The sequence below is a fragment of the Taudactylus pleione genome, unplaced genomic scaffold (genome assembly GCF_031769625.1).
Source record: "Taudactylus pleione unplaced genomic scaffold, aTauple2 ptg000026l, whole genome shotgun sequence".
Taxonomy (NCBI): Eukaryota; Metazoa; Chordata; class Amphibia; order Anura; family Myobatrachidae; genus Taudactylus; species Taudactylus pleione.
In genome coordinates this window covers 13,249,429-13,265,405 of record NW_028284428.1, presented here as the reverse complement: position 1 = coordinate 13,265,405, position 15,977 = coordinate 13,249,429, and the positions used below count along the sequence as shown (strand labels likewise).

The window sequence follows — 15,977 nt, the reverse complement described above, 5'->3', positions numbered from 1 at the left end:
ATCCGATGGCTATTAACCATCAATGTTTTTGTTCCGATTGTAATGTTTTTACCATTTGATGGTGGCGGTCCGATGTTTGCCATCATCAAATGGAATCATTCAATGGTGTTCTGATGGTGGTTTGTTTTTATTAAATTCCTGATGCCTGGCTACTGTGTCTGCATTGGAGACTATCCCTCACTCTCTGTCTGCCTCAGACATGACCCTACTCAGTCCCTGACTCCATACTCTCTTGAGGCTGCTGCTAAGCAACAGGGCACACTGCTATCTCTGATTGGCTCCACTGTCTCTTGCTGTTTCATCACCCTGGCCAGTTTGGTGCAAGATCTTTTTCTGTTACTTTGTTTCACTAAAATTGGCACTGCTCGGCTCCCTTTTGTCACAGATGAATAGTTCATACACCTAACCCTTCCTTGACCAATGCTGTATAGAATAGCGACAATCCCATCAAAATCTGACAAGTGGTTCAAGAGATTAGCCCGCATGAACAGTCAGACCCCTAAACCGGGGAGATATATATGTGCAGTGCGTTAAGCCAACAGTAGCTGCTACCTGAAGGAGTGGGATGCTATATTATGTTTAAGTCTATGGATTAAAAATCTGTCTATTGAGCTGAGAGTGCTCATTTACCTCGTATCCTATAAACTGATTCGAGATCATCTGATTATTGTGCTGTGATTCTTTCTGGTTAAAATTAGAACTGTTGTTTCAGTGTCATGATGATGTGCCCATGATGAAGTCCAACTTTGGGATGAAACGCATTGGGTTTCCATCTATTTCTGTGAAATTTACACTGGATATAAGCAACTTCATATAGAATTTACTGTTTTTATTAAATAAATGTTATTTTATTGTATTCTTGAGGAAGTGTTTCACATATTACTGATAGTGGCCTTATTGGCCCTCTTTGTTTGGGTGTATTCTGGTGTAAGGGTATCTTTCAGCGAGACTACAAAGAACAATCGTATACTTTAAGAACGGTGTATCCAATATCTCTAAAACCACAAAGATCAACTTACAAGAGTAAAAGAGAATCTACCATCTATTTCTCCATCTGGGACTGTTCGTTTGAGCACTTAGATTGCTATCTACATTGACTGTATTACATCTAGTTTTATAAATACTTATATTTTATGTGTTTGTGAGCGCCCCTTCTCTTCTTTTTGTTTTGTTACTATCTATTATATATCTGTCTAACAGAGATATAAAGAGAAAGGTGCAGCCACCTATTGTATTGTTTGTTATATTTTGGATTTTTATCATTACTTTTAAAAGAATTAGCGCAAAGTGAGGGCATTTGTTTGTATGTATGTATGTATGTGTATATATAAAAATATCATACAAACTCGGCACTCACTTGCTTTTCAAACTGCAACTTCTTTGAACATAGGGAATGTTGGTTCCAAAATATTGCAATAATTTGTTAAGCTGACCACCGCTTCACGGTCATTCCCATCTGGCCAGTCCCTACACTGATTCTCAGATAAATGAACTTGATCTGCCACCTTTGGCTCAAGCTGCATACACTTAAACATGAAACTGGGTCCTGCCTTAAAGAGACAGGACCACTCCCAGGGCTATCAGTTAATAAGCACCTGGAAAAAGAAAAAAAGTTTGTCTTACATTTGAAAAACAGGGTGCCCTAACAAGTGTGACCACAAAATTTAAATAAACGACAGGCTTAATCCACGGCACTCAGCCATCTGGGGTGCCCTTGGCATGTGACCACACCATCTACATAACAAATATCATACAAACTCGGCACTCACATGCTTTTCAAACTGCAACTCCTTTGAACATAGGGAATGTATGATATTTTTTATGTAGATGGTGTGGTCACATGCCAAGGGAACCCAGATGGTTGAGTGCCGTGGATTAAGCCTGTCGTGTATATATATATATATATATATATATTTTTTTTTTTTTATTTATTTATTATTTTTTTGATTGATTTTGTCTTTACTCCCGAAGTGGGTTTTGGATTAATGAAAATCTATAAGAAATTAAAAACATTTGTTGTATTTTCCACTGTCTTGAGATACATGTTCTGTTTTATTTATTTATTGCAATATGTGATTATCTATTCCTTGATATAATAAAATGCATTAATTATTATTTTATATTTGGTGAGCGATCGATAATATTAAACTATTAAAACACTTTAAAAATTGTGTTTTTTTATTTTTTTTTTAAAGAAATTATTGCCAAACAAGCACAGAATGCCTGGCACTGTTGATTAATTGGTAGTAATAATTGTTAAATACAATTACTTATAATTTGAGCAGCAAAGGAACAATGTGCTTGTGTTTGCACATATAAACACCTTTTAAATCAAGTGTAACACAAAAATCTACTCAATACCTATGCGCTAGTTAGTAATACAAGAGAAGGTGGGTATGGAAGAAATCACATACTAATTATAAATTGCCTATAAACATATTTATTATTTTAAAACAATCGAATGATCGGTCAAGCAAAATAGCTTAAAATGTACAAATATTCTCCGTTGACAAATAGTGCATAATAAAAACAAATGTCACATATTATCCTGTAAAAAACATAAAAAATCAGCTCTATTTGTTTAAATGCAGGTGGATCTCAAATATCTTAATGAATCCAATGTAGAACAGATATTTACTGTATCCACACCTATATCAAAGCAATCTCAGGTATAACAAACTCCTGTCCACTCCAGGTGTTCAAATCTTTCAGTCTATCAGCAAATTTACCCTCAGGTGTTCAAATATTTCAGTCCGTAGACTGTAGTTTCAGTCATTTGGTTGTAATACCTGTTTTAGAACTCCGTATGAGTATAAGTGCAGGGCGCATATAATTGTAGGTACGTCTCCACTTCAGGAGACCTGAATGTTCCCCTGTATGTTGATAGGGGGAGAGGGAGAGGGAGGCTAATCTCCAGCCGGAGACTATGCACGGCAGATACCTGTCAGGCTCAGTTTGTATCCTGCATCAGCTGCGACTCGATTCCAGCATCGAGTCAGTTATATGCACTCTGCACTTATACTCATATGGAGTTCTAAAACAGGCATTACAACCAAATGACTGAAACTACAGTCTAAAGACTGAGAGATTTGAACACCTGGGGTAAATTTACTAATATTCGAGGTTGTTCGAGATTGCAATCTCGGGTGAGTTTAGACATTTTTTTCAAATCGCAAATTGACTAAAGTCATACAGATGGTCAGACTGAATCGGGCCAACATATTCCGTCTGTATGACCTTGTCAAACTTAACATAGACCCAGAGACAGGACGCTCATGCGCTGTTTCAGGCCTGCATAAGCTTTTGAGTGTGTTGCACTTTTTGGCTACTGGAAACTTCCAGTCTGTTAATGGAAGAGTTATAGGGATATCCCAGTCCACATTCTCCAGATACCTGACTCAGGTGATGGCTGCATTTATGCCTCTGCTAAACACCTCAATCTGGTTCCCTAACCAGGAGTCACACTGGCATGCAGTCAAGGTAGCTTTTTATGGCATTGCAGGCATGCCAAATGTTCTGGGCACAATAGACTGCACACACATTGAGCTGAGACCACCTAGGGCAAGAGCGCATATATATTTAAATAGGCACCATGCCCATTCCACCAATGTGCAGATGGTTTGTGATGCAAAACTGAAAATCATGAGTGTTGTAGTTGGCTACCCTGGCTCATATCACGATGCCTTTGTCCTCAGCCAGTCATTCCTCCATGATAGTTTTGTGGCTCAACAAATGCCGGAGGGTTGGCTGCTGGGTAAGTATATTTTTATATAGTAACCTCCTGTGCAAATGTATTCCTAGGTGTTAGTGACTGTTTTATATTTCCAAACCACAATAGGTGACTCTGGCTATGGGTGTTGCTCCTGGTTACTGACTCCACCGTCGCTTCCAATTCTCCAGCTGAGTGCAACTATAATGATGCACATAAGTCCACCAGATCCGTGATTGAACGTACTTTTGGCCTGTTAAAATCTCATTTTCGTTGTCTTGATAAATATGGAGGGATTTTGTTGTATTTGCCAAATAAAGTGTCAGATATTGTGCTCTGCTGCTGTTTTTAGCATAATATGTGTTTGCAGCAGCCTTTACCCGCTGATTATGTAGAGGACAGCGAGCAGGCTGGGGATTTTGTTGATCTAGGCGACAGGTGGACGACAGAGAGTGGAAGACAGGTGAGGCAGCAGCTTATCTTGGATCATTTTTAGTATACTTAATTACATTGTGTATGAGCACTATTTTAGCCGCGTTGAATGTGTTGGCCAGACCATTTTGGTCAAATTACATCATTAGCCTGGCCTGTAGATCTTTGACATTACATTTAAATTATGTGCAAGTGTTGAACTGTGTTAAAGTGGCTTTGAAATATGTGTTTCCTTATTTGACATTGTCCTTTTTTTTTTTTTCAAAGTTAATATATCGTAGTTCCATTTATGTGCAAATGTTTTTGGAGTCTACAAACCTGTTTTTTTGTGTTTTTTAATTAAACCTGATAGAATATTTGGCCTCCAACATGTTTTTCCTTTAGCTTGACTAGCGCCACATCACTTATTCACAAATAGGGCAAATTTGTCTGTAAAAAATTAACAAAAAAACATTACCATTTACATGGCCTAATATGTGTGTCCATAAGACATCTGTTCAACCTAATTTATCTATTTCAGTCAAGCATACAATACTGTTTTTGTTTTGTTTTGTTTTGTTTTTCTTCCATTCAAAGAAAAATTCTTTTATTTTTGAAATGTGGCAAACCTTTTTTTTTTTGGTTGGTCAAATGTACCAGTTGCCCACAGCAACCAGCAGATATTTAGATTACTCTGTAAACGCATGTGTTGTTAATCCTTCTTATTTTTGTGTTTTGGAGAGGGCCCCCAATAAATTAATACAAAACACATATATTAGCTGAAAGTGTTATGGACACCTTGGATACATTAGCCAAATCACTTGCACTGGATATGTTTGTACCACATTGGCTTTTGGGTGCATTGTGCAAGCATAACCAATTCAATGAAAGCAAATTTTTCAAAATTCAAAATTTTTGGGTGAATTCATTTGACAACACAAGTGTTCCATATGTTTGTCCACTTTATAAGGAAGGTATGCAAAATACAGTTGCATTGCACGAAATGTTCAAGCAATGGCAAATATGCAGGAGTAATGTATAAAATGCTCCAAAACATACAGTATTGTGTAACATTTTGAACAAGGCAATGAGCACCCAACAATCAATTTCCAACTAACTTAGACATTAAATCAAGTTGTTAATCGTAAATTTTTAAAAACTGCAAGGAAACACTCCAAAAACAAGTCAAACAATGCGTGAAAAATGTTGCATTAATACAGGGACATGAACACATGAAATTGTAAAAAAAATAAAAATAAAAGGCCACTGAAACAGCAAACAACATTATTGTCTGCTATTTTTTTCAGATTTTGATACTATACCTTTTTCAATTGCAGAATCTATGTAGATCGTTCCCTGGCACCATGGGCAGCTTGGGTACCACCTCGGATACGGAGGGTTCTTCGGGATGGTGTTGGAACCGGTGTTGGTGTGTGGGAGGTGCTGCTGGACATTATGCTGGGAGCTGGCTCAAGTAATCTGTGTAAAATTTGTGTTTCTAAATTGTGTAGGATACCTGAAAATTCTCTGAGTGCAGAGTTTTATTGCTCTATGACTCTTAAAAATTGATAATTGAATCTATTTTAGCATTCCTGCTGCCGAAGATGGGATTGTTCCAATCGCAACATGAACTCTCTAATGTATCCATTGTATTTGCTTGGCGTGTTAGCTCCAGCCTCATACTTAGCATGTTTTTGTTATGCCTCTGGCCTATTTTATTTACTGTATTGTTTTGAGTCATGCGGGTTGTGAGCAAATCGATTTGTTTTTGTTATAATGAGGCCATTTCTTGCCATTATGTATCACGTGGCTGTGGTGGTGTAGGGCTAGGTGTCAATAGTGGGGGAGTAGATGGCCCTAGGGCTGTGTTTGGCATATTTGATGTGTATGGAATTTCTATCAGTGTAACTACTTCTTGTTGATCTTCTTGTTGATCTTGTCTTCATAGCAGAATGCAGGGGGAATCCCTGGCATATCATATGAATCTACAAGAGAGAAGTTGGTAAGCATAATTTAAAAAAAAACAAAAAAAACAATTAGACGCGAAAAGCCATCATCGGCGAAAAAGTTTCGCCCTTTGCCACTTTTCGCCTGTTCGCGACTTATCTCCTAATTCAATTCCAGGACGATTTTGCCTAAGCGGAAACTTGATGCATTGAAATAGGCATAAAAGTTTCTCCAATGAATAGCAGGTGAAGTGCAAAATCTTTATTTCGTGGTGCAAACTGGGGAAATGACTCTGAACCATTGGGACAGCCCCCCAAAGGACAAATCAGCCACAGTTAGAAAAAAAAAAACAACACCCCAAAAAATACATAATTTTTGGGAGAGAAAAAAAAAAAGTGGGGGGACAAGCATAAAAACAAAATAGGCTTCTTGGGGGGCTACAAGGTAGGGTCAGGTGTTTTTGGGATTGCAGGTGAATGCAGCAAGTAGATTTTTTTAGTTTTTTAAAAGTTAGCTTTAGAGACATTAAAATATGCTAGCACCCATTTTAAAGGACCCCAAATTTGAATTGACTACTTATTTTTACCAAAAATGCTGCTTTATGCCATTCTTCACCACTTTTACAAAGACGCTAATAGCAAGCAATTTACACAACTTAAGTACCCAAAATAGTTGAATTAGGGCTATAAGTACACATCTATATTGATTTCCTATGTAAGTGCATCTTTTACTGGGGTACAGACTGATTTCCCCAATTCTTTCAGTACTTTTCGCCTGTTCCGCATTCGCCGCTTTCCGTTTTCGCCTGTTTTGGACTTGAATTCGCCGAAAAGCGGGGACGCGCACAGAATGAATTTGCCTCTGAATGAGGCGAAGGAGACGGAAAGTCGGACAGGGGCCCTAGTTAATAAGCAAAAGCCAAATATAAAGCAAATCAGCCAGACATTCAACTTTAGAGTACACATATGTTTTTTAGTGGCTATTAAACTGTTGTAAATACAAAATGTCTACTGCATGTGTTAGGTATGTACATAAAAATAGGGACATATTTATTTAGATCCCTACAAATAAAAAAGTGAAACACAGCCTCAACTTTAATCTAAAACATGTAAATGTATGGTAATGTGCAACTGTGATTTTAACTTAAAAATGTATCTTTTATGTGTCTTAGTTAATTTTATTGGAAGACCAGAAAACACAGACTCACCATCAAGATGGGATGACGATGGACCAGCTGGAGAAGACCGAGTGTCCATTCTTCTGGCTTCAGCTTGTGATGGCATGGTCTGTGGCTCAATGGCCAAAGCAGGATATGCCCTTTTTTTTGGGCTGAAGGTGTGATGGACCTACAACCCATAGTGCATAAAAACCTAGGGAAAGTGTCACTATTGTTTTGTCCCTCACAAATATGTGCATTAACTTACCGGCCGCCTCAGAGTCTGCATCCTGGTGTTGCCTGGTTCTTTTTTGGGATGCAGCTGTGGGTTTACAGTAGCTGTGTAAATGTTTGAAAAAAAAAAAGATGTTCAAATTGTTGATTTTCCATTATATCTAAATTATGACATTATTTACTAATTTGCTCATTTCCACTACAAACATAAGCCTAAGATTGTTCAGAATGAGTCTACAGTAAAGATGTTATTGTTGTATCTGTCTGGATTCTTCTTGCATTATGTTTTTTTATGTTTGGGGCCTACATTTAGGGGCTTGGCATATTCTAAATCAAAATTGAACACCTTTAAAAATGACAACCATATAGTATTTAATTTAAACTTATATGTTTAAATAGGGACATCTTACTAGTGTAAAGACAATCTCACACATTTAAGCCTAAAACCAGACAAATGATAACACATGTTCCTTGTCGAATTTGGCACCTAACTATGTATTCCTGCAGTATGACACATGATTAAATGTTTATTAAAAATTTAATTTGACAAATATATCAGACTGCTGCTACTGGTCTACATACAATTCCCTGCATGCTTACAAGTAGCTTGTAAATTCTGTTCCACTATGGAATCCCATGCTGACATGTGTTAGGCCGTTGGGGTCATTTCCCAAAAATTTAATTTTTTAGAAGTAAAGATGATGGCCATAGCAAAACCCCCCCAAAAAAACAGGTTACATTGGAAAACATACATTTGACAATAAATTCACCATTAGATACAACAAGGACCATAATTTTAAACAGTATTTACATTAACATTATACACAAACTGGATAGTTATGTTTTAGGAAATGTAAAAAAACAAACTTACAAGTCATCTGTGTCCCGCACATAGCTTCGCCGCACCACTTCAGGCGGAATGATACTGTTCAGTGGCTCCTCATACTCCAGATATGAGACCACATAAGGAGACCCACCACCAGTAGCTTCTGCGGACTTCATTTCATCGGCCATTATGGACTTGACGTGACGCTTTATGTCTGAGAACCTTTTTTTTTACAATGACCCTCGTCCCTATTGGTAGGGCCAACCGCATTAACGGCAGAGACACCACCAGCCCAAATGGCACTTTTGTATGAAGCAGAGGTGCTGGTAGTCTTCCTACCAAATAACAGGTGCTTCTGCTTTATCACCTCTGTGACAAGTGCCAGGTTCTGATCGAAAGTATAACGGACATTATGTCCAGTTTTGGTCGTTCCCTTCTGGGGGGCAGCCACCTCACTCTCCTCACTTGAGTTGACATGTGGCTCATTTGCAGCCAACACCTCTCCCTCAATCTGGCCCGGTCTCTCCTGGTCTCCAGACATCATCCACCAACTCCAAATACAAATAACACAGAAGAATAAAAGACAAACAAACACAAACTTCCTCTCCTACCACTAGCAACACACACACACAAATAAACACTGACAGGACCAAATTAAATAGACAACAGACAGGAAAATTAACAAACAAAAAATGAGCAAAAGAACAAATATGCACAAGACTATATTCATTCACCAGTCGCAATCCCAATATAAGTTATAACCGACCACAAATCACCTCACTGTCCCTCACTCTCCATACTCCAAACACCAACCCACGAGGTTTTGCCGTTTCCAGGGCTATTTATAAGCTTGGTGATCACTCCAACACATGACATCTGTTTAGCCAATCAAATAAACCTACAGAGGTGTGTCTGCAAGGAGAATGGTGTTCTTGTCCCACTAATTCACAGTTTAGCATGGGCAGGCGGCAGAAAGCTCACTTGGGCGGGATTGGGATAAAACAAACACTCGGACGGGAGAGATAACTCACTCAAGCTTGCTTCAAAGTCACCCGAGAAACTCGATCTACTTCACCATCGACCAACTCGATTTGGTGCAAATCGCCTGTTGATAAATTTGCGAGTTAAATAATGTTAAAATCACCGGAGTTCTGGCGAAGTCCAGCGAGATTAATCTCAAAGTAACTCGGGCCAAACTGGAATCTTAGTAAATTTACCCCCTGGAGTAAACAGAAGTTTGTTACACCTGAGATGGCTTTGATATATTTGTGGACACAGAAAATATCTCTTCTACATTGGATTCATTAGGATTTTTGAGATCCACCTCCTTTACCAACCTAATAGAGCTGATATTTCATGTTTTTACAGGATAATCTGTGACATTTGTTTTTATTATGCACTATTTGTCTATGGAGAATATTTGTACATTTTGAGCTATTTTGCTTGACCGGTCATTCGATGGTTGAAACTGAAAGTAATAAATCTGTTTATAGGCAATTTATAATTAGAATGTGATTTCTTCCATACCCACCTTCTCTTGTATTACTAGCGCATAGGTAATGAGTAGATTTTTTAAAATAGCCAGCACAATTAATTTGGGATTAAATTAGAATCTCTGAATCGGTGCTGTGAAATATATATATTTTTTTCTTGTATAGAATAAGTACGTCTTTAATGCGGAAAAACAAACTGTGAACCTCATATTTATCTTTTACAATAATGTACATAAGGTGTGAATAAACAAAACTGGAAAGGAAGTTCTCAGTGTTCCTATGAGACAGGATCTTTGCTTTGTCTTTTCCAGCTGACCGACCTGTCAGGGTGTATGCAGATGGAATATTTGATCTCTTCCACTCAGGTCACGCAAGAGCCCTTATGCAAGCCAAAAACCTGTTCCCAAACAGTTACCTGCTAGTTGGAGGTAATCTATGGACTGACAACAAATGGTAATGATAATAAAACAGGTTGGATTGGGCAAATCAGCAGACGTAAAATTATGTTGTTACTTTATGTTTCTTTTTTTAGAGAAAAGCACATATAGGAACATTGAACCCATTAAGTTATATTCATGTTAAACCTAGACTTTACTATCGTAAAAATGTGTAAACAGAGTATATGAAAATATTGTCAGTACGCCAGCTTTCTCATTTGCAGAAATTTGGCTTATTGCAGAATGTAGCAGTGCCGTTTTTTCCTGAAATAACCTGGGCTCAATTAAGGACTTATTTAGTAGTATTTATGCAAAAGCTCCAAAAAGTTCCATTCCTTATCGCTGCACATCACAGCGTTTTGGAATGCTGCAGGCTATTCAGATGCTGGGGCATGGGTTACAAAAAGAGCCCGTCCCAACAAAGTTTTAAAATATAAATACTTGTATGATCACCTTACTTATGGGAATGGCCCTGTACAGCTTTGTAAAGATGTTGTTCGCTCATACTTACTTCCTAGTGAAGTAGGCAGGATGGGGAGATTATACAGGGAAATTCACAGGTCAGTTTGAAGGAGTGAGGCTAAAATTATGCGGAACACTTCATTTAGCCCCCCCTCCTCGCGGCCCTGCGAATCGCCAATTTTACCACGCTGAGGCTAGGGCCTAATGACGTGGAGACCCTGACCCCACCCCCAAAGCTGTCAGCTGCATCTCCTCTCTGAGCTTCTCCAGGAGAGGGGTTCATTAATATCAGCAAGTATGCGCTAGCTCGCATGACCAAGTTTAGGAACAGCTAAACTTTTTGGAGCTTGGTAAATGGGGCATTTTTGCAATCCCCATAAACAGCTATGGGGTCTGCTTTTGAGATACTTAACAAGGAGATCACAGCTGATATCTGCTGCAGAACCACCTTGGTAAATGGCCCAGATACTAACCAATATGGCACCATGCTAAAACAGCTCTTTTCAGAGGAATGTCTGCACTTTTTAGTATGAGAAATCGGCCACCTAAAGGAACTAAGGGCCTGATTCAGAAATACACTCAAGTGCAATGCTGAACGCAGATTCCCGATTATCAGATGATTGACAGGCAGAGGCATTTAAGGAGCGGCCAGCGTTCCAGGAAACGTGGGTGTGACGGCCCCGTATTCTGGGAGTGGCAATGCCAGGGACTGCGTCTACTAGTTTCCTGGCCTCACAAGCCGACCACCCTGAGTAAGTTACAGAAAAAAGGAATTTGCCCTCCAGCACACTACAGCTAAATCAAAAATACTTGAATCCTACATAATAATAGAAATTCAGAGGTACTTGGTTACATACATTTGCAAATATATGAATAAGCGCTGGGCCAACGTCAAGGCTCCTCTATACCAGCGTCCCTAACATTAAGGGGTTCACGTCCGAGAAGCAAGGCACCCCAAAAAATTCCAGCCAAGGACCATCCCCAGGGCATCACACGAAAAAAAAGGTGATAGTGAAGTGTAAAGGATAGATGTGTAAAGATAAATCAATAAGTGTTAATGAAATGTAAAAATATTAAAATGACATAAATAATATACAAACGATTAGAGAAGTGAAAAAATATTCTATGTGAATTAAGTGGTGATGCCATGAGAAAGGTCCAGCCAGAACAACCCCGGGGGCCCCACTCCCAAACACTTACCCCAAAATAATTATTGTTACATAATAGTAGCACCCACTCTGGGTCATATAATTCCAAATTGGTGTACTGCATGATAACAGTACATGTATGAGCTGAGAGCTAACTTACCTTGGAGGTACCCCAAAAAACCTCCACATGGCATTATAAGGATCAGCACCTCCTCCTAATGCTGACTCCCTTCATGCCTCCAAACTGCAAGCAAAAAATATGGTAGTTGCTCAATCAGCTTAATGACATACTGCAGGTGCTTGTAAAGGGTGGGGTTTACACTGAGCTACAGAAAAAAGGAATTTGCCCTCCAGCACACTGCAGCTAAATCAAAAATACTTGAATTCTACATAATAATAGAAATTCAGAGGTATTGGTTACATACATTTGCAAATATATGAATAAGCGCTGGGCCAACGTCAAGGCTCCTCTATACCAGCGTCCCTAACATTAAGGGGTTCATGTCCGAGAAGCAAGGCACCCCAAAAAATTCCAGCCAAGGACCATCCCCAGGGCATCACACGAAAAGGGGAAAAAAGGTGATAGTGAAGTGTAAAGGATAGATTTGTAAAGATAAATCAATAAGTGTTAATGAAATGTAAAAATATTAAAATGACATAAATAATATACAAACGATTAGAGAAGTGAAAAAATATTCTATGTGAATTAAGTGGTGATGCCATGAGAAAGGTCCAGCCAGAACAACCCCGGGGGCCCCACTCCCAAACGCTTACCCCAAAATAATTATTGCTACATAATAGTAGCACACACTCTGGGTCATATAATTCCAAATTGGTGTACTGCATGATAACAGTACATGTATGAGCTGAGAGCTAACTTACCTTGGAGGTACCCCAAAAAACCTCCACATGGTATTATAAGGATCAGCACCTCCTCCTAATGCTGACTCCCTTCATGCCTCCAAACTGCAAGCAAAAAATATGGTAGTTGCTCAATCAGCTTAATGACATACTGCAGGTGCTTGTAAAGGGCGGGGTTTACACTGAGCTACAGAAAAAAGGAATTTGCCCTCCAGCACACTGCAGCTAAATCAAAAATACTTGAATCCTACATAATAATAGAAATTCAGAGGTATTGGTTACATACATTTGCAAATATATGAATAAGCGCTGGGCCAACGTCAAGGCTCCTCTATACCAGCGTCCCTAACATTAAGGGGTTCATGTCCGAGAAGCAAGGCACCTCAAAAAATTCCAGCCAAGGACCATCCCCAGGGCATCACACGAAAAGGGGAAAAAAGGTGATAGTGAAGTGTAAAGGATAGATGTGTAAAGATAAATCAATAAGTGTTAATGAAATGTAAAAATATTAAAATGACATAAATAATATACAAACGATTAGAGAAGTGAAAAAATATTCTATGTGAATTAAGTGGTGATGCCATGAGAAAGGTCCAGCCAGAACAACCCCCGGGGGCCCCACTCCCAAACGCTTACCCCAAAATAATTATTGCTACATAATAGTAGCACCCACTCTGGGTCATATAATTCCAAATTGGTGTACTGCATGATAACAGTACATGTATGAGCTGAGAGCTAACTTACCTTGGAGGTACCCCCAAAAACCTCCACATGGCATTATAAGGATCAGCACCTCCTCCTAATGCTGACTCCCTTCATGCCTCCAAACTGCAAGCAAAAATATGGTAGTTGCTCAATCAGCTTAATGACATACTGCAGGTGCTTGTAAAGGGCGGGGTTTACACTGAGCTACAGAAAAAAGGAATTTGCCCTCCAGCACACTGCAGCTAAATCAAAAATACTTGAATCCTACATAATAATAGAAATTCAGAGGTATTGGTTACATACATTTGCAAATATATGAATAAGCGCTGGGCCAACGTCAAGGCTCCTCTATACCAGCGTCCCTAACATTAAGGGGTTCATGTCCGAGAAGCAAGGCACCCCAAAAAATTCCAGCCAAGGACCATCCCCAGGGCATCACACGAAAAGGGGAAAAAAGGTGATAGTGAAGTGTAAAGGATAGATGTGTAAAGATAAATCAATAAGTGTTAATGAAATGTGAAAATATTAAAATGACATAAATAATATACAAACGATTAGAGAAGTGAAAAAATATTCTATGTGAATTAAGTGGTGATGCCATGAGAAAGGTCCAGCCAGAACAACCCCGGGGGCCCCACTCCCAAACACTTACCCCAAAATAATTATTGCTACATAATAGTAGCACCCACTCTGGGTCATATAATTCCAAATTGGTGTACTGCATGATAACAGTACATGTATGAGCTGAGAGCTAACTTACCTTGGAGGTACCCCAAAAAACCTCCACATGGCATTAGAAGGGTCAGCACCTCCTCCTAATGCTGATTCCCTTCATGCCTCCAAACTGCAAGCAAAAAATATGGTAGTTGCTCAATCAGCTTAATGACATACTGCAGGTGCTTGTAAAGGGTGGGGTTTACACTGAGCTACAGAAAAAAGGAATTTGCCCTCCAGCACACTGCAGCTAAATCAAAAATACTTGAATCCTACATAATAATAGAAATTCAGAGGTATTGGTTACATACATTTGCAAATATATGAATAATATACAAACGATTAGAGAAGTGGCTGGACCTTTCTCATGGCATCACCACTTAATCACATAGAATATTTTTTCACTTCTCTAATTGTTTGTATATTATTTATGTCATTTTAATTTTTTTACATTTCATTAACACTTATTGATTTATCTTTACAGATCTATCCTTTACACTTCACTATCACCTTTTTTCCCCTTTTCGTGTTATGCCCTGGGGATGGTCCTGCACGATGGTCATGATGGTGATCCCAGTCTGCAACCTCGGTCGCAGTGCTGGGATCACAAATGCAGCAGGGGGTGTCATACACAGTAGGGGGTGTCATACACCTCCTGCTGCATTTGTATATTAGCAAGGACTGAATCAGGGCCGGATTAAGGGGGGGGGGGCGACAGGGGCGGTCGTCCCTGGGCCCCCACACACAGAGGGCCCCCAAACAGGGTCGATGTGACCCTGCCGATAACAGGTGCCGGTGGCACCTGTTCCCAGGAGGAGGGCGCTCTGCAGCTGCATGCAGCAGCACAGTCAGCACATAAGTGCCGTCCGCACTACACAGCACAAACACACAGCCGCCGGCACCGGCAGCTGAGTGTTTGTTTTAGCAGCCGATGAGAGTCAGTCAGACTCTCATCGGCTGCTGCTCCCACTGCCGGAGCCTCCGTCTTCCGGCTCCCGCAGTGGCTGATGGGAGATCTCCCATCAGCAGAGCCGACCGGACGGAGGAGCAGACGACGGAGCGGGGATTAAGGTAAGTGGAAGTTGTTATTTTGTGTGTGTCTGGTGGGGGTACTACTACTACTAGGGGCACTGCTGGGGGGTACTACTACTACTAGGGGCACTGCAGGGGGGGTACTACTACTACTAGGGGCACTGCAGGGGGTACTACAAGGGGCACTGCTGGGGGGGTACTACTACTAGGGGCACTGCAGTGTGGGTACTACTACTAGGGGCACTGCAGAGGGTACTACAAGGGGCACTGCTGGGGGGGTACTACTACTACTAGGGGCACTGCAGGGGGTACTACAAGGGGCACTGTTGGGGGGGTACTACTACAAGGGGCACTGCAGGGGGTACTACAAGGGGCACTGCTGGGGGGGACTACTAGGGGCACTGCTGGGGGGACACCTGGTGGCACCGCTGGGGGGGCTACTGGGGGACACAGCATAGAGGGGGATTACTACTAGGGGGACTGCACACTGGTGGGACCACTACTGGGGGACACAGCATAGAGGGGGATTACTACTAGGGGTACTCCTGGGGGGATTACTGTTGAGAGGGGACGGCTACTGGGGGCACTGCTGGGGCAGACTGCTACTGGGGGCACGGCTGGGCTGGGCTCGACTCTGTGTGGCTTGAAGGGGCCCCCCGCAACTTAGTTGCCCTGGGGCCCCCACAAGCCTTAATCCGGCCCTGGACGGAATTGCAAAACTGCCTGCGTGCAGCTCTGCAATTCCGTCCCAAGCTGAATCACCCCCTAATGGTTATACACAGCAGACTTGTTATACACAGAAGACACTGTTATACACAGCAGACTTGTTATGCACACCAGAC

General features: G+C 40.5%; 1 protein-coding gene across 2 annotated transcripts in view; it reads left to right on the top strand.

Moving 5' to 3' along the window:
- Positions 1-15,977, top strand: part of PCYT1B (phosphate cytidylyltransferase 1B, choline) — a 132,224-nt gene that overhangs the window by 77,026 nt on the left and 39,221 nt on the right. For both annotated transcript variants that reach the window (XM_088451514.1, XM_088451512.1), the window contains exon 3: positions 10,088-10,204. In XM_088451514.1, the coding sequence (XP_088307640.1) occupies positions 10,088-10,204 (117 nt within the window). The remainder of the gene's footprint in view (positions 1-10,087; positions 10,205-15,977) is intronic.